This window comes from Crocodylus porosus, unplaced genomic scaffold (genome assembly GCF_001723895.1).
Source record: "Crocodylus porosus isolate Cpor-Errol unplaced genomic scaffold, CroPor_comp1, whole genome shotgun sequence".
Classification (NCBI taxonomy): domain Eukaryota; kingdom Metazoa; phylum Chordata; order Crocodylia; family Crocodylidae; genus Crocodylus; species Crocodylus porosus.
The window spans coordinates 28,631,778-28,650,407 of NW_017728913.1; the positions used below are offsets into that span (position 1 = coordinate 28,631,778).

The 18,630-nt window shown below is 41.3% G+C and overlaps 1 protein-coding gene across 2 annotated transcripts in view; it reads right to left on the bottom strand.

Moving 5' to 3' along the window:
- Nucleotides 1-5,851, bottom strand: part of GPM6A (glycoprotein M6A) — a 382,272-nt gene extending 376,421 nt beyond the window's left edge. The window contains exon 1 of one of the 2 annotated variants that reach the window (XM_019534632.1): nucleotides 5,678-5,851. In XM_019534632.1, the coding sequence (XP_019390177.1) occupies nucleotides 5,678-5,681 (4 nt within the window). In that variant the 5' untranslated portion in view covers nucleotides 5,682-5,851. The remainder of the gene's footprint in view (nucleotides 1-5,677) is intronic. The other variant, XM_019534634.1, reaches the window with a different exon arrangement.
- Between the last annotated feature and the right edge of the window lie 12,779 nt (nucleotides 5,852-18,630).

Sequence of the window (18,630 nt, forward strand, 5' to 3'; positions counted from 1 at the left end):
ACATCAACCTCTTCTCCCTTGTCCAGGTGATAGGTCACCTGGTCATAGAAGGAAATGAGATTGGTCGAACAAGACCTACCCGCAACAAACCCGTGCTGGCTATCCCTTAGAATGCTAAGGTAACCAGCTAGGGTGTTTATGGGGCAAGATGATCAGGAATCAAAAAAAAAAGGCAGATATTGAACAAATGCAGCATTATGACCATGCTTATAGCCTACAGGTTTCACTGGGTCATTTCCGGATGAACAACAGAGTAATTCTGAGCACTCTGTACGAGTGAACTGAAAACAGTTTCAAATTAAGCCCTGAAAAACCTCTGACACTGCCACAAAGATAATGGTAATTATTCTTCACACCCCTCTTTTCCTATGTCACGCTCAAAGTGAAGTGCTTTCTAGATAAATGTCTGTAGCTACAAAACTAAGGATTCCTATACAATCTGCAGTAAATATGCAGAAGTAAAGAGATTCACCACATACTATTCTAAGTATATGGTCTGGCGTAAAAAGCTCTAAATTACTAGAACTGAATGCCATCTTCTGGACAGCAGGGATGTTATTTAATTAGCAACTCTCAATAGTATGATAACTTCCATTTATTCTATACTGTGTAAAATTCTGTACTCCAGTTCAGTAGTGCTTTAGACCTTACAGCATGAAGTATTTTAATTATAAAAAATGTAGTCCAATTGAATCTAAAAATTATCATCAGCTACTTGCACTGGAATAATATCCAGAAAGTTCAGGAGTCAGAGCTCATTTCCCAAACCATTGTACGGTGGTTTAAAAAAATGCCTCCATACAGCATTAAGCAAAACTGTAAACTCTAATGTCAAGACACCAAAAGAACACAAATCTGGAGGTGTGAATAGGGGAATGAAGTAATAGGGAAGCAAGCAGATTTTACACAGAAAGCAGTGTTTCCAGCACAAACTTCTGAACATTTACCATCAAAAAATTAGTGACTTAAAAGAGTGTTTCTTGTAATACGATAATGATCATATTCTGATGTAATAAGTGTCTTGCTTACAAAGAATGAATTTATTCAGCTAGCAAGAGAGTTATTTTAATAACAATATGCATCCTCTAGTTTAGAATTAGTTCTAGGTAACTGAACTACAGATGTTTCCTGAACTTACAGCCTTTCCATGCATACATTTCCATGAAAGTTAATAAGACACATCTTTAAATCAAAAACTTCAGGAGCTCTTCATTACGTCTGTTAACTGTGGTGTTTAAAAAATGGTCATTACAAAAAGCATGTTAAGCTGTAAACTAATACAGCAGATCTTTAAACCCAAGTAGATGCTCACACTTTTAGTTTACTCCATCTCCACTCCCATCTCTTCATTTCTACTCATGAAGTTTAAATGTGAATAAACATATCCTTAAGCACCTTGTATTCATGCACTTTTACATTTCTGTTCTTGACATTTTGTCAGGATAGTATGTTTTAAAATCATGTATAAGGTATGGTCACTAAAGGTTTGTATCTTGGTAGGCACCCTTTTTACTCCACAATATTCATTTAATTGTAGCAGAATATTCAAAGAAACTGCATTTGTAGTCACCACCATTGTGCCTATGGGCTAATACCAGGGCAGAAAGGGGTTTCATCATGATTATCTTATTCTGTTTCAGCAGGAAACATGGAATTATGGGAGAAAGTGGAGAGTGGTCATCCCTGTGGTCCTATCCTCCCTTCATAGCACCTCGGGTAGCTAACAACAGCTAGAGACAGGTCCGGACTGCGGAAGGCTAAGACTGTTCCCATCTCTACCATCATTCAGTCAAAAATGGCTGATTTGAGCCAGTACCGCATTCATAAAATTTCAGGCCTTTCATATCCTAAAAAGGATGGTGACCCCCTTCTAACTGATAACTGTATTCACTTGTCTCATCTGAACCCTGGTGTCTTCCCTGCAACAAATCAGAGGATTAAGAGCAGATACTTTTAAACTAAATGATGTATTGGGGGATGCATTTAAAGGAGGCAGAATAAGCAACAAAGATGAACAATCAACAAAAAAAATTAGTGCCATATCTGCAATGGTCTTGGCTAATAGTACAAGTTCCTTTTTAGTTTATCAAACTGTTCATTCTTATATATATCTTAGGATCCAAGCTGCAGAGAATAAACCTACCAAAATCATGGTGTTTAACTGTTACACTCGTATTGTTAAAAAGATGTATTTGCACACCTTTTCTAGTCTCTTATTTGCTTTCAATGCTTAGAAAACAGGAAAGACTTCAATTATACATAAACTCTAAGTGCATGTTCAAAATTCAAAATCAGTATCCTGGTAGGAAATGTTTCCTATAAAAGAAGTGTCTTCTGAGTCCTCCATTAATGAAAATTGTATTCAAGTAGTTTGTTCGCTCTTATTTTCTTTACAAAGGTAAATGGCTTCCCTGATTTTGATGTTTTAAACATTTACTCAGGCCCAGTCCTGTAAACACTTTCATACTTTACAGTAGTTTCACTGATTTCACATGAGTAAAATTAAGCACAAATCTTTGCAGAATCTGGAACAAAAATGATGCGTAGCTATTAAATAAGATCCGTACATGACTCCTAGTGAAGTAAAAAAACCATCTCCCATTGACCCAGTGGTACCTCAGTAATCTAGGTCAGCAAAGCAGTATGGTGCCAATACGCAGGCCAGATCCAGCATGGGGTCACTATTCCCCTGCTGCTAAATTTCCAAACCAATGGGAAACAGACAACATAGTGCCATAGCTTTCACTCGGTTCTGACTGCAAAAAAATATTAAACAATTCTTCTGTTATAAAGAATTCCAAAGGATTTTTTTTTTTTTAATCACCATGAATTCCTATTTGAAATCTCTGGGTTTAGCTTGTGAATCACATGCAGGTTTTTGCATACCTAGTAAACTAATACTGTGCAGCAGCTGCAGCACCATTAAAAGGATCTTATGGCATCCTGGTAGAGAATCACTAGTCTAATGGTTAGATAAGGGTTTGATAATAAATATTAATTCTATTGCACATTTCTGTAGAGGCAGTGCTCCAGAATGTCACTTTCAGCCATATAAAGCTTAATGTCAGGAAGCAGTTATTTTTAAATTTGCCATATACAAGTTCCAGGACATGCATGCATGGACACAGCTATAATTTCTCATTTTAAAAAAAATATATAGAATGGAAGTAATTTGTTGTACAGTGATTAAGTTTATATCAAACAAGCACTAAACAGGTTTTGCCTTTTTACATCTAATTTGATTAAATTTCTAAAGACCCATATGACAGGCCAAGATCAGAGCTATAGTAATGCAGATAAATCATTCTCTAGTTGTATGCATTTATTTCTGAGGACAGCAAGTTACCCAAACTGGATCTTGAAAAGTTTGGTTGAAAATAACCAAATACATACTTTAAGCTAGGTGAGCATGACATCGTTATCAATCACCAAAATTATCCCCCAGGAATAAATCTAGCAATATGTCATTAGCATGTTCTGGTTTTAATTCAATCCCTAGAGAAGCAAATAAACCTCACTGTGCCTTCAGATCTGATCACCTTTCTGCATAGTGAAATTTTGCCTCCATTGAGAAAATGCACATTGAATTCAATGGGGCCAGGTTTCCACCCTTAGATCTTTGAATTCATAACAAAGAGGACTGGTCAGTTGGTTTGTACAAACAATCATTCTTTACAGCATGTAGCTGCCACAACTTTTTCCTAGTTTGCAAAGAACAAGACTACAGTATCAGAATCTGGTCCACTGCCAGTTATGCTGATTTGTTCTCCACAGGCAAGTCAGACATCGAGATGTTAGACGGGCACAAAACTAAGGGATCAAGAGAAGAGGGACAAGTGCGACATCATATTTCATGCAACTTTATTTGTTTGCTGGAGTACTGCAGTTTCACAGCCTTGCTGATGTTAGAATGCTGGGGATGGATTGAAAGAGTGAATAAAAGAGTCCCATCATGGTTGCTGCGATTGCTTTATAACTCTCCACTAGGCATAAGTCTCTCACACATCTGCCTCCCTTTATGCAGGCGGGTCTACCTATGCAGTTTTGCTAGCAGCAGCGTTCTGGCAGCAGAAACAGCCTACTGTACCTAAGGACTCTTTCAACCTTCTTTTTAAACTCCAGCAGCACTTGTCATATCCTGACATTGTGCTAAATCCCAGGATAAGATTTAGAAGCTACCAGCTGCTACACTGTAGCCAGCGGGGGGGGGCGGGGAATGGTAAAAAATGAACAGGTACAAGAATGCAGAGCAGGAGAAGATATAACAGGTAGTAGATGTCTAGTGCAGGGAGAATACCAGGGGTAGATGGTAGTAGGAATCAAAACTTGTGGCAGAAGGGATCTCTTTTATTATACCAACTAGATATATGCACATACAAAAAAGTCTTTATTTGCAAGCTTTCAAGCACAGGCAGTCTTCATCAGGTATAGGAGATTGCAAGATTGTAAAAGTTCTCCTAGGTAGAAATGAAAATTCATATTTCCTGGGTTAGGGGGTAGATGGGGAGGTTCAAGTAAAATAAACCCGGTAGCAGGGTAAACGAGAGAACAGACAGTGCTTAGGCAGGCCTCAGCAACTGTCCCAAAGACTTCCAAGTAAAGGGTAGAAGTGTTGCCCCTCACTAGCGCCTGAAATTCCAACATCTAAATTTGGAACAAATAAAGATTAGTTCAGAAATAAAACCCTAGTCTTAGTGCACCCCAGCACAAACTTGGTTGTGGCAACAGCAGCAGCAATCCCTCATGGTTAAGGATGATCAGGTCAAGTAAAGGGCTGTAGATGCCACACTACACAGGTACACAAACCCTAGATCCAGTCTATTTTTGGCTCCCACCTCGCAAAGCCCATTGCGGAGAAGAGAAGCAGCTTTCCTTGCGCTTCTACAGCACTTGCAACATTGACAGTGCTTGAAAGCAGCCTCTCTCAACCAGGTGAGGGGTGCAAGAATATATGGGAAGGGTCTCAAACAAACTTCAGGAATGAAGCAAACTTTCAACATGGATTCTCCTTGAAAGGAGCAAAACCAAGGCAAGCGTGGCTTTTCCCTTGCAGGCCGGCAGACCCAGCCTGCAAGGGGCTGCTTCGGCCCCACACACTGGGGGTGATGGGCACCAGGTCGGGACTAGCCATCGATGCTTACAAATGGATTACAAAAAAAGGTTGAGAAGCACTGGTCTAAAGGGTTGTGCCCTTCCCTCCAGTTTGGCAGTATTCCCAATATGCTGCGAGCCAGACTGGGGCTCCAAGAGAGGCTGCGATGCATAGTAAAGCCAGCCGGCAGAAGTGGAGGGGACCCGGCAAACCTGGGTCAGCGGCTTTCGCAGCTCCCTCTCTTACCAAGGCATGGCTGTGGCGGGGAAGCCGAGACGACTGCCCTGCGCCGCGGTGCCCCAGGCGGGATGCCCTGACGCGCCAGGAGCCCAGCGCCACCCTTCAGCTTTTCCATGGGGGCCAAGATCCAGCATTTGGAGCCCCCGCCCGGGAAGGCCTCAGGGGCCGGAGCTTTGCCTCACCAACACACGGGCTGCTCTGGTAGCGGCTCGAGGTGGTTTGTTCCCCCTCCCCCGGAGCAACTCCGGAGCCTGCCTTCTCCCCCTCACGGGAGGCCCCGTCGGAAAGTTTCCAAACAAGCCCAAACTCCGCGCGGAGTCCCCGGGGGGGCTCCGGGCCACTCACCCATTGCGCCTCCGTGCCCGGCTGCGGCGCGGGGCTGCTGCGCTCCTCCCGGGCGTCACAAGCGAGGGCGGGCACAGGGAGTCCTCCCGCCCCCGCTCCACCTGCCCCGGCCTCCCGCAGGGCTGGCGCCCCAGGCCACGGCCCCGCTCGCCCTCGCGGTCCCCGCTGCGGAGCCGCCGAGCTCCGCGTCTTGGCACCAGCCCCTTCCCGGGACAGCCCTCCCCGCCTGCCGCCGCCTCCTGGACACGCACCGACTCCTCACCCGCTCCCCTTGCCTCAGGGGGAAGCGGGGTACAAAATGGGGCGGGAGTATGGAAAAGGCTCAGAATCCCCCGCTTGCTCTGCTCCCCCCTGAGCCAGACAAGAGGGGAAATATGAAGAAGGCAAGTCCTGCCTTGCTCTCCTCGGCTTAGGGCTTGTTCCAAAAACTAGGGGCTTCAGCCTGCTCCCTCTCAAGCGAAGTGGAATAGTTGAGGTCCCACAGGGAACAGCGACAACTATGAGTAAGGGCCCTTCTCAGTCTAACCCTTATCACTGCATTGAAGTACAAGTTTCCTTATTTGTGTCAGGGATGTTGGTTGGAGCCCTGTTGGTCTAAGGCAGCGGTTCCCAATCTGCTGTACGTGTACCACCCTTGGCAACGTGGGTGCATGTGCACACCACCCTGAAGTTGGCCGTGCACACCCTGGAAGCGCCAGCCACAAAACCAGAAGTGCCAGTGGAAACACACTTCTGGTTTTGCCGCTGGTGTTTCCCGGCTCAGCAATCCACCGCTGGAGGAACACCCCCCCACACACACTCTGCAATCTGATGCCCACTGGACCTGGGAAGCACCAGTTGCCCATGGTACCTCCAGTGGTACACAGACAACCCATCAGTAGTACGCATTAACAAATTTATTATATTTACTTTATATGACAAAAATTTGCTGGTGGTACTTAAGGTTGTATTGTTTTAAATTGGTGGAGCGCAATCTGTCAGAGTTTGGGAACCACTGGTCTAAGGACATAGGCAGACACGGTTCTCTTGGTAAATGTGTTATTTAATTAGACCAACTAAATAGTTGGAAAAATTGTTCTAAGAAGAGAGATCACATTTACCTAAAGAACCGTGTCTACTCATTTGAGTCACATGCTTTCTGGCCTTTTGCATGCAAAAGTATCCTTCAGGCATAGAAGGCAGGTAGATTCTCCAAGAGCTTCCACCTTGTTTCAGAAAGGCTTGGTGTCCTGTCATCCCCATCCCCCCCATAATGCCAGTCTGCAATGTTTTGGCATTTTTTTACATTATAATTCACTATAACTTAATCCACTAAGGTTACATGTGACAAAAAAGAACGACTATTTCCAGCCATGTTAATGCCAACAGCACTCCTATATCTTTTCATGCAGACAGAGTTATTCTAAAAGATTAGAAGAAGGTTTACTTTCCAGTTATTACTCCTGAATCTGCACAGTTTTGCAAGTTGTGCAAGCAAGAGTCCATATGATCTATTTGTCTCAGAGTTAAAATATGTGCTTAGGTATTTGGAAAAGCTGAAGAAACCCAATTAATCATTATTTGGCACCTCATGCACTACTGCACAGTGTTTTACATTCACTTCACGTCTGATAAATTACTATTAAGGCACAAGGTACAATGAATCAACTTTGAAGGGAAACTGGCAGACAGTGACCATGAGCTGATCACTTGCACTATCCACCGTAAAGCTGGCAAGTCAGTCAGCAGTGCAGAAGTCCTCAACTTCAGGAAAGCTGACTTTGACAAGCTCAGGAGGCTTGTTGACCCAGAGGTGAGGGGAGTTCAGGATCAGTGGTTGCTTCTCAAGGCAGCAATCCTGAAAGCACAAGCAATGTCTCAGAGGAAAGGCAGCAAAAGGACAAAGGAATCCCCATGGCTCTACAGGGAACTTGTGGACCTTCTGCACCTAAAAAGAAAGCCCTATAAAGAGTGGAAGACTGGAACCACCTCAAAGGAGGAGTCTTCTGCACTGGTCTGGACCTGTAGGGAGTGAACCAGGAAAGCCAAGGTTGTGACTGAACTCCAACTGGCTACATGTATCAAAGACAATAAAAAGTCCTTTTTTAGATATGTGGGGATCCAGAGGAAAACCAAGGGTAACACTGTCCCTAAACCAAATGGGACAACTGACAACCGACGCCCAGGAAAAAGCCAACCTGCTTAAGGGGTATTTTGCATCAGTTCTTGCTCAATAGAATACAGGACGGCCAGGGCAAGGGAGAATTGTTACCCCACATCAATGTAGACCATATGAAGGAACACCTTGAGAGGCTGGACACCTTCAAGTCAGCTGACCCAGACAGGTTACACCTCAGGGTACTTAAGGAGCTGGCAGGCATCATACATCCATACCAGTGGCTGAGCTTTGAGAAATTGTGGCACTCAGGTGAAGTGCGCAGAGATTGGAAGAAGGCCAATATGGTGCCTATTTTCAAGAAAGGGAGGAAAGTAGATCTGGGGAACTACAGGATTAGGGAAGATCTTGGAAAAAATTATCAAACAGACCATTCTTGACAAACTAGCTGATGGCAACATCTTGAGGGATAGCCAACATGGGTTAGTTGTGGGTAGGTCTTGCTTGACCAGTCTCATTTCCTTCTATGACCAGATGACATATCACCAGGACAAGGGAGAAGTGATTGATGTCATATATCTTGATTTTAAAAAACTCCTTTGATTTGGTATCCCATGATCATCTCATGGAAAAATTAGCCAACTGCAGCCTCAGCTATATCACAGTCTGATGGCTGGGGAATTGGCTCCGAGGTCGGACCCAGAGAATGGTATTTGACGGAAGTAAATCTTCGTGGTGCACCATGACCAGTGGGGTCCCCCAAGATTCCGTCCTTGGGCCTATACTCTTTAATAACTTTATCAATGATGTGGACATTGGTGTCAGAAGTGGACTAGCCAAGCTCGCAGATGACACCAAACTTTAGGGTAAAGCATCCACATCTGAGGATAGGATGGTGATCCAGGCTGACCTAGACAGGCTCAGAAATGGGTGGATGAAAATCTGATGGTATTCAACAGCGAAAAATGCAAGGTTCTCTACCTTGGGGAAAAAAACCCTCTACAGCACGCTTATAGGCTTGGCAGTGCCAAGCTTGCTAGCACCACAGTCGACTTGGGGGTCTTGACCACAAGATGAATACAAGCCACCAACGCGATGTTGCAGCTGCTAAAGTGAGCAAAACTCTGGCTTGCATCCATAGATGCTTCTCAAGCAAATCCCAGTGTCCCACTGTACTCAGCCTTGGTGAGGCCGCACCTGGAGTACTGCATTCAGTTCTGGGCTCCACAATTCAAGAAGGACTTCAAGAAGTTTGAGAGAGTCCAGAGGAGAGCCACGTGCATGATCAGAGGGCAGGAGAATGCCTTATGATGAGAGGCTGAGAGCCATGGGACTTTTCAGCCTGGAAAAGCACAGGCTCAGGGGGGACCTGGTTGCTGCCTATAAGTATATAAGGGGTGTACATCAGGATCTGGGGGAATGCCTGTTCACCAGAGCACCCAAAGGGACAACAAGGTCAAACGGTCACAAACTCCCCCAAGACAATTTCAGGCTAGACATAAGGAAGAACTTCTTTACTGTCCGAGCCCACAAGGCCTGGAACAGACTGCCTCCAGACGTGGTGCAAGCACCTACTCTGGACTCCTTCAAGAGACATTTGGATGTTTGTCTTGCTGGGATCCTTTGACCCCAGCTCAATTCCTGACCCTGGGGTAGGGGGCTGGACTCAGGGATCTTTCAAGGTCCCTTCCAGCCCTAATGTCTATGAAATCTATGAACCTTCTTATTCAACAAACAAAAATATAGAGAAATAGATGGCTCACGGGACTGGTAATGTGATTTTCCTTTCCTATTGTCATTGGTTTGTATCCAGTTCAGGCCAGTAGTGAATAAGTTGGTCTTCTTGGGCCACAATTTTACAAGATATTTCATGGGAGACTCCTATAGTACTCCATTAACTCTGGTGGGACTACTGGCAGTATAAAAGTCTATATGTTTGGTGCAGTTTGATGGTCAGAAGACTTTGGGACCCTGTTTGCACAAATATTTGTTGAATACCTACTACACTTGGATTGGAGCCTGTAGGGTTGCTGCAATATATTTCCTAAGGGACAAATGGCAAGATCCAAGAACACATTGGCATTTAATTACCCACTTTCACGCTGACACATTTCTCATGCATGGGGGTTCACAACCTCTTTTAAAGAGGAATGCTTGTTCCTATTAGAACAAATGGGCCATGAAAACAGAACTATCTTTTTATTCCTGAAAAATAGTTCTTCCAGTCTAGCACATGGGAAAAACTAAGAACACCTCTACTGCCTATACACATTCTAGGAATAAATACAACATTCTCCACCTCTAAAACCATTACTTCTATTTTCCCAAAGTAACAATCAAAGCCAAGCCATTTTTTTGGTGGTAGAAAAACCCTTTACTTTTTCCTATGGAGCTAAATCTCTCCCCTTTGGTCGCACATAATTTATTCTGACCTACTTAAGCTGGACATCTGGGTCCTGTAACAATTAGGCCAACTGTAATGGCAGCTAGGAGTTGCCTCTAGAGTTGACAAAACAGTAGTCACCTAATGGAATGACAAACTGACTTCCTTGCCAAAACTAGTTTTGGAGTCACGTCCAAGACACAGAACTTTATATAGTTTGAGCAGTTTGCTGATTATGTTTGCTTCTTCAGTCCCACATGCAGTCCATACAAAAGCTCTTAATGGTTTACAAAAAGATTCAGTTAGTGCTGACAGTGCAACTTTTTGTCTGTTTCTATGAATATGTATTAGAATCAACATTTAAGGTACTGAAGGTAGCCACTACTCGGTTTTTTTCCATGTGATGAATCATTAGTATAAGACAAATGTTTCTTATATGAAACCGCATACTGAGAAAATGAATCAGATTTCTTCAGCACATGCAGACCACAATGGCTCTAGTGCAAGCAAAGAATCTGTCTATAGTACAATGTTGAGGTTTTCTTCGTCTTAATTCTGTGTTATTAATTATTAAAACAGATGAGGGCTCTCCAATACACCACCTAGTATCTTTGGAAGACAGCTCAAAGTAGGCTATTTACTTACCTTTTGAAAACATCCTCCTTGTGTAACACAAAACAAACAAGATTTATTTCTTTCAATAATTTAAACAAACAAAAAAAAGACACCAGTATCAGATAGACAGAAGTTCTCAGTACTAACTAATAATTATAGAATATATAATGTATTCTCTTTCTACTTTCTAAACTTTCATGCTTATGCCTCAGGTAACCTAGACTTTCCCGCAAATATTCATCTCTCAGCAATTTTCAAAAGTATTTTACTGTTAGTAGAGCTCTTCAAAAATGATAGGGTACAGAGATCACAAAATCATTATATTTACAGTCTGTTCTCAATACAGAAATATATATCCCAGCAAAGCTAACACAAGCTACCCTGGCTACAGACAAACTAACAACTTTCTAAGAGTTTGTTGTATTGCAAGATGATAAGCCTTTATCCATTTCTTACTATACCAGGTATAGTATTAGCCTCTATGGCCAATCTTCTGAATCCCTGAAAGTTATTGTGCAAGTCTGTTGCTTATATTTTGAAATTAGATTAATGTGTGGTATCAAAAAGGGTCAATAGTCTTTTCAGGCCATAAGTGTCTGGTGGAAGTGTACTTGCATAGTCTGCCACAAAATTGTTTGAAGCTCCACTGGGATTATGCACACACATCTGTAGGAAGCAGGAAGTCATAGAAGCCTTAAAACAAAACTTGAAAAAACAAACAAACTGTTAAATCTATGTGAAAGTACAGCAGCTATTAAAAAAAGAATTTCAAGTTAGAAAAATAATGACAAGAAAAAACAAGAAACCAATAACGACTCAGAAATTATAGCTGAAAACAGTATGTAATTATTGAATTGAAAAAAAATTTTCAGTATCTTATAATTTGCTTTATTGTTTTATCCTAACTTCAGCTTCTAAAATAATGGAAACTACTGCAAAACATTCAGCTTCTTGGCTAGGGACAGACATTCAAAAAGCCTGAGCCTGAATTTGGTTCAATCTTTGCAGGTTACTCCAACCTGGCTAGGCTGAACCGCTTTGTAACCATACAGACATTCTCTGGACTGAGGAAATGTAGGCATATGCCTGCAGGGGGGCTAGAGCAGTCCTCCCTTCCCTGCCATAGTGCTGAGCTGAGGGGGCGGGGGGGACATGGCCAGGCCCCAGCAAGACGCTCCAGTTAGGGAGAGACCCCCCCTCACTGTTCCTTACCAGCACAGAGTTACACAGGAAGTTGATAACAGAACATTTACCGCCCAATCAAAACAAAACAAAAGCTTTTCTCATTACTTCAAGGTCTTCTTAAACAGCTTTTTCCAAAGGAGCGGAGGGACATTACTAGCTGACCTCCTGATTTGCTCCAAAAGGCCCTAAACTGACAGTGTCCTATCTGCCTTACACAGATACCTCTCAGCATTAGCTAGCATACCACATGCTGCCTACAGTCCATGCTGAGGGGGAAGGCAGGAATCCCTGCTTGAGCAGGAAGTGGTGAGGTGTTAGGGCACAGGGGGAAGCCAGATAGACACTGCTGTGCCTGAAGTCTCAGTTGAGCTCCAGTGAGGGAGCAGAGGGGTGGGGCACAGTGGGACCAGCCCCACCCAGGGATGCAAAGTATCTGGGATGCTGGGAGACTCTGGTTTCAGTTAAACCAGCAAGAGGTCTGGGACAGACATTACATAAACTAGTTTGACCCAAATCATTTAAGTCTGATACTACATTGAATCAGGTTACTCTCACACTGGTTTCAGCTATTTTGAAACTGGTTTACGTGCTCTGAATAACTATTCTGTTACAGGTTTAAACCAGTTTCTGATCACTTAAACCGCTTTGTGTATAATGTCTGTCCCTAGCTCTTTTCTCCAGCTAGGCAAAGTTAAATGAGCTATTTCAAGTGCAAGTAAATAAACAGATGCATTCACGTTGTTATACCCAAGGTAAACCCATTTTAGAAATCTCTTTTAAAAACTGCCCTCAGGATCCTAGAAAATGTATCATTTCTCTACCAGAACAACAATAAAAAAGCTAACCTCTCGGTTTTATGACTCAAGAAGAAAAAAATATTAAGACTTTTATGATGTTGCTTGCACTTGGTATGTTCAATATTTTTTCAAAAGGCAGAGTAGTACATGTACAAATTTGTATCGCTTGAAGGGCTCTCAGATCCAAAATTCTTGTGTATTTCAAAAATCCTGGCCACTCACAAGAATAGAGAACAGATGGACAGTACTACAAGCACATATGTGCAGCCAAAAAAACCCCCCAAAAACCAGCTGGTAGGGTTCATTTAGGTCTACCATTCTTGAAATACACATGGAAATGTTTCACTCTGGTTGCTGCAAAAAAAGTGCATATGTAGGGAGTTCCTATAACATGGCTTGACATGCCATGGGCAAAGGTGTTAGGGACATCTTGCCCCTCATCTGTGAGAGCTTTACATGCTGAAGCAGAAGAATTGTATTTATGCCAAAGTTGTGTGAAGTGTTTACTGGAGAAATTTTGATTCTGCTAAAGTTACTGGCAATTTCTCCATTGACATCAATAAATCAGATTTTTCTCACAGCCCCAATTAAGCATATGCTTAAGTGCAACTGACATCAATAATGCTTAAATATGTGCTTAAAATTAAGCTTACACTTAGGGCCTCTGGGACCCTAATAAAACAGATCTATGTTAAGCAACAACATACAAAACATGGAGAAGAAAAATAGCTGTACAAGAAATATGATGGTGTATTAAACGCCCCCCCCCATCTATAGTAGCATTTATGTAAATTAACTTTATGCTCACCTTAGAGTCACAGGTTATTGAAATTCCAGCTAGAATTACTTGAGTGTAAATCCTCAGCTGGTATTGTCAATCATCCATTGGAACCACAAGAACTTACACCAGCTGAGGATCTGCCCTTTACTATGTGAATCAGACTTCAACTTTTTTTTTTTTTGCTATTTGAACAGATGGATTTGAAAAGGTTTCTAATATATTCTGATAAATTGGTCTGGTCAATCTTGACAAAACAAATATAAACATCATCATATGCAAACTACAACAGGATGCATAAGGAAAAAAAGAATCACACAAAATGCTATCTGTGTGTTTGAAAGTACTACCTATTGAATGTGAGGGGAAGGATATCAGTTACCTACCATGAAAATTTTTTAAAACCCAGGCATGGAAAGGAATATGTTGAAAAGAAGAAACAGGGCAACAGAAGAATGCTTCCTACAGAAATCATATGCTATATATCTAGCAAATCATATGGATAGAATATTTCCACTAACTAATGTTAGCTGTAGAAACCAAGTAAAAGCAAAAGGTTAAATAAAAGCCTCCTTACTTCCTGATAATTGCATTCCTTCTGTTATAATGATGTAATTTAGAATTTGAATCATTTCTTTATTATCAGATACCAGTAACTGCAATGCTTCAACTCTGTGCAAATCTTCTGGCTATATTCTTAACATATGTTCTAAAATCTTTCACCTTCATTTCTAAGATCTAGTAAAACAATACTTACCAGTTAACACTAGACAAGATAGTGTGTGTTGCTAGTTTCTCCTTCCATATCCAGGAATGAAAACTAAAAAAACCCAGCTGAAACAATCATTGGAGCAGAGGTGGATGGTGCTGAAGAACAGTCAGGGCCTGGCAGAAGAAAGGAAAAGCACTCTTTTTGTTTAAGGAACCAAGTCCAGGAGTAAGCCAGGTAATACTGCTGCCTCTCCTAGATAGCTATTTTCAGTTATTACATGCACCTGGAGGGATAAAAGCTGTCATTAATTGACTAGGTAGATTCCTAAGCAGCCTGTAAACATAACTTAGGGTACAACCCTAAAGGAAAAAGGGCATTAGTTTTGAATAAGCTAAGTCCAAAGTAAAGAATGATATGCAAAGGCTTCTGGGTGTGAGCAGATTATTTCAGGAGCTCAGGAGGAAAATAAGGTAGGATGCTTGAAGGGGAATCCTAAACTGTGAATGGGGTGTTTTCCATGGCATCCACTTACAGGACTTGAATTGTCTAATGAATCTTATCTGTTGTAAATTCATCCCATTTTATAACACTATCTCAGGTATTTGTTTCTAAAATATCTAGGGGTTTGCCTGTACTACTGATTGATTTCCAGCTGTAAAAAGGGAGTAATTTATAGGCTTGATTATGATCTTATTTGCAGTAGCATAAATTGAAAGAAATTCTCCGAATTCAAATTTTTTAAATAGTCTGAAGATGCTATCCTGCTCTGCCTTATACCTGATTTCAGACAACACAGCTAACTGCCTCTCTTTGGAAGTAATTCTGTTAAACTTATAATGGAGTATAGCTAATCTGATATTAATGCGCAGTCTCTTATTTTCACAGATTTTTCAGATATTAACTTTTTTTGATGTCGTTAGTTGTCTTTTTGCGGGTGGGTGGGAGGTTTTTTTTGGGGGGGGGTTGGCCTATTTTCTTCTTGTTGTGCAAATGGAGAAAAATATGTTTGTTTGCTTTAGATCCTGCCCTATTTAAAAGGCTCTGAGCAGTTTACAGTAACTAGACAAGTAAGACATAAATAGAAACAACAGCAGACTTCTAAATAACACCCCAAAACTTGAGAAGACCAGCTCTCTTTGCTACCCTCCAGCTAATACTTCTGTGCCTAAACCCACATGCTAGCAATGTCTCTGACCAATTCCAGCGTTATTTCCCAACTGCCATTTGCACCCAAGTTTTATATTATATGAATTTTATATTAATTATTTATATTAATAGTTCATATACAAGCACTTCCTATATTTCCCCTCCTCTTCCCTCCCCCTCCTGCCCTGCCCCTGGCCTACTTATTTCCACTTCCCAGCGTTAATCCCAGGGGAGAGGTCAATCCATCCTCTTCCAATGTCCCTTTCAAGCCTGCTTCCCCCTCTCCTATTGAAGGGTCGTGGCTATCACCCCCTGTGTCATGTCCTTCCACCCCCACCAAAACCCCCTGATATAACTCCCCTCTCCAGCGTTTATTTTATATTGGTAAAATTGTTACCAACAGTATGATGGGGTTAGCTGTCATTACAGTCAGTGGGCCCTATTTTTAATGTAATATGTTTACTGCAATGAGAGATGTCACATCCTTACCTCAGTAGTGAGCATGCTTAACTTTTCTTGATTTTAATGGGAGTTAAGAGTGTTCTAAGATTGTAGCTATATTCCTAAATTTGGATGGCTGGCAGAGATTGGAGGGAAGAGAAATCAACTGCCCTGCCTTCATTATAGTTATTCATATAAATCTCCAAAAATCGACTAACTCTAAATTAATAGAAATGTTCCTATCAAGATCAATAGATTAGAACTGTAGCCTGTATTCTTATGTGTCTGGTATAGTGTAATTATGTCTTGTACCAGTAAAAATAGATTAACAGTTTCTAAGACGAGCAACTATTGAGGTACTAGAAGTCAAAATAAAGCTAAACCTGTTCTCTTTCTGGGGAAGAAAAGTGCAACCCTTACTTTATTATTATTGCTACCACATTGTCTGACATGCCTCAAATTCTTCACAAAAAATCTTGTGTGAAAATTCAAGTAGCCTGACATGAATTCAACAAAGCTACCAACATCAAGATTATGAACATGTACCATAAAAAGATGAGTATTTATTCATAATCTCTATAACACTACTTAAGCATTTCCATCACTGAAGTAATTTCTAATTCATTCATGGAACAATCCCAGATAATAACTTTACTAAAGCAATTCTTCCCAAACTGTGTAAACACCATCAGAGACTGCTATCTTTTACTTGCCAAAAGAAACAGTGATAATAAACTTGTCCACATATTTTATAAAACTTGTTGAGTCTTGCAGAATATAATAATCACAATTGCATTATGTGGATTTAATCAATAGCTGTACTGCTGGACCAAAAGCTTTCCTTTGATTATGTTAAGTAATTCAGTTATAGGTTGCACAAAACCATCTTCAAACAGAAATAGCTTGATCCATGTTCCTCCTATCAGAATCTTGAATGAATTGTTGAATGTCTAGATGGAAAGAAAAGGTGTATAGAAGCTCTCTCTCATTTCTGCTAGACTGAATGAATACAATGCGACTGAGCTGGCAGCTGTGAACAGTTCTCAACACCCTAGGGAGTATTGTTACCGTTTATTTTAGTTTTCAACAAATGTAAATTAACTCTAAGTTGCTGTTAAGATGAATGCAATACATCTAATTGAGAATCTTCTGAACAATTATGTTTTGCTGAACCTTTTTTTTAACAGCTTAAAATAACTAAAAGATTATGCTACAAATTTTGTTAATATTGAGGTGATGTTGTTTTTGTGATAGTCCATGACTATGGAAGAGGCAAAAATTCTCATATGATTTTTTTTTTTTTTGCATTGGACCAATTGCATAGACATAGACAAGCTTTCAGGTATCACAGTACCTTTCCTCAAGCCTCTGGGAGAGAAGCATGCACAGCAGAGCTAAGTAAAAGATGGAACAAATGCTTGCATAAAACTCCATATATAAATAAAATGGGATCTAAGTGAAATTATCATGTAGCCCAGAGGCAAGAGTGATGCACTAAAAACCTGGTAAAGAAAGAATAAGATGGTTAGCAACTTTGTATCTATGCTTTTGTTTTACATGAATTAGTGGATCATGTACTCATCAGACACTGAGATTGTGAGCTATAATAATTTTGGAGTTACATTCCCTTGCAAGCATATGGCAATATTTATGGCCATTGACATTTTCCTTGCCCATGTTGTCCTCTGCTCTGGATAGAAATTGTTCCTGGGATTTACTATGGTTGAGACATTATCTTTTAGGACATGATGATGTTATATCATTAGGCTAAAGTGATTTTAAATGTGATAATGGCAGCTACAAGAGAGATTGGGATTCCCTGAAAAACTCTGTTGAATGAGTTGAGCTTGTACCATAAGTGGTGGCACAGGTCTGGAAAGTTTGGAAACCACTGATTTGAAGGATAAAGTTATGTAAACTCTTGTGAAAATGTGAAAAGTTATGCCTAACACAGATGCCTCAAACTGCACTAAGACCTCCAAGCTTACTTCAAGTGGATAAGCAAATATCATCCAATGATAAATTCTAGTTACATCTAGCTGAACTACAATCAGAACTAAATCCTTTTCTAACGCACTAACAGACTCAGAGCCACCTTCTCCACATTTTAACAGTGTCAGTTTTATGTTTACATTCTTATAAGCTCCAAGCTTGAGGAAAATGAAAGTGTCTTCAAAATATTTTTGGAGATAGGTAAAAATTATTTTCCCCACTTGATTTTCTGTGCACTTCCAATCTAAATCTGAGAAAGATTGAACTATCTACAGAAAGCTGATGGTGACGAGCCAGAAATGGGATTCTGTTAATACTACTGCACTAAATTGAGCATATACCCTAAATTTTAATCCCTCACTATCCATGTAGAAATACTTTTGACCATATTTGGTGGTATTTTAAGGACAGACCAAGTTATACTGGTCACGCGTGCTTTAGATCCCAAGTTTTGCAGCACAGGTGCTGAGTATTTGGGGGTCCGAGGGCCCTCGCTCCCCCCAGGAAGAGGGTAGGGTGACCACCAACCACCTAACTGGGAGGGACAGTCCTGAAATGGGAACATCAGGTCTTGGTCCTGGGCTGCATGACTTTGGGACAGCATTTGTCCCAGATTCCCAGTACCATGGAGGCATCTGAGTTTCCATTCACTACAGAAAAACCCAGGAAATGGCAGAGTTCCAGCCTGCAAGGGGCTGTGGGGAGTGGAACACAGGGGGAGCCACATGCATGTAGGCCAGGAATACAGCCCCAGGCAGCAGTGGAGAACAGCTCCCCCAGCTACCTGAAGGCAAGTCTATGGAAGGAAA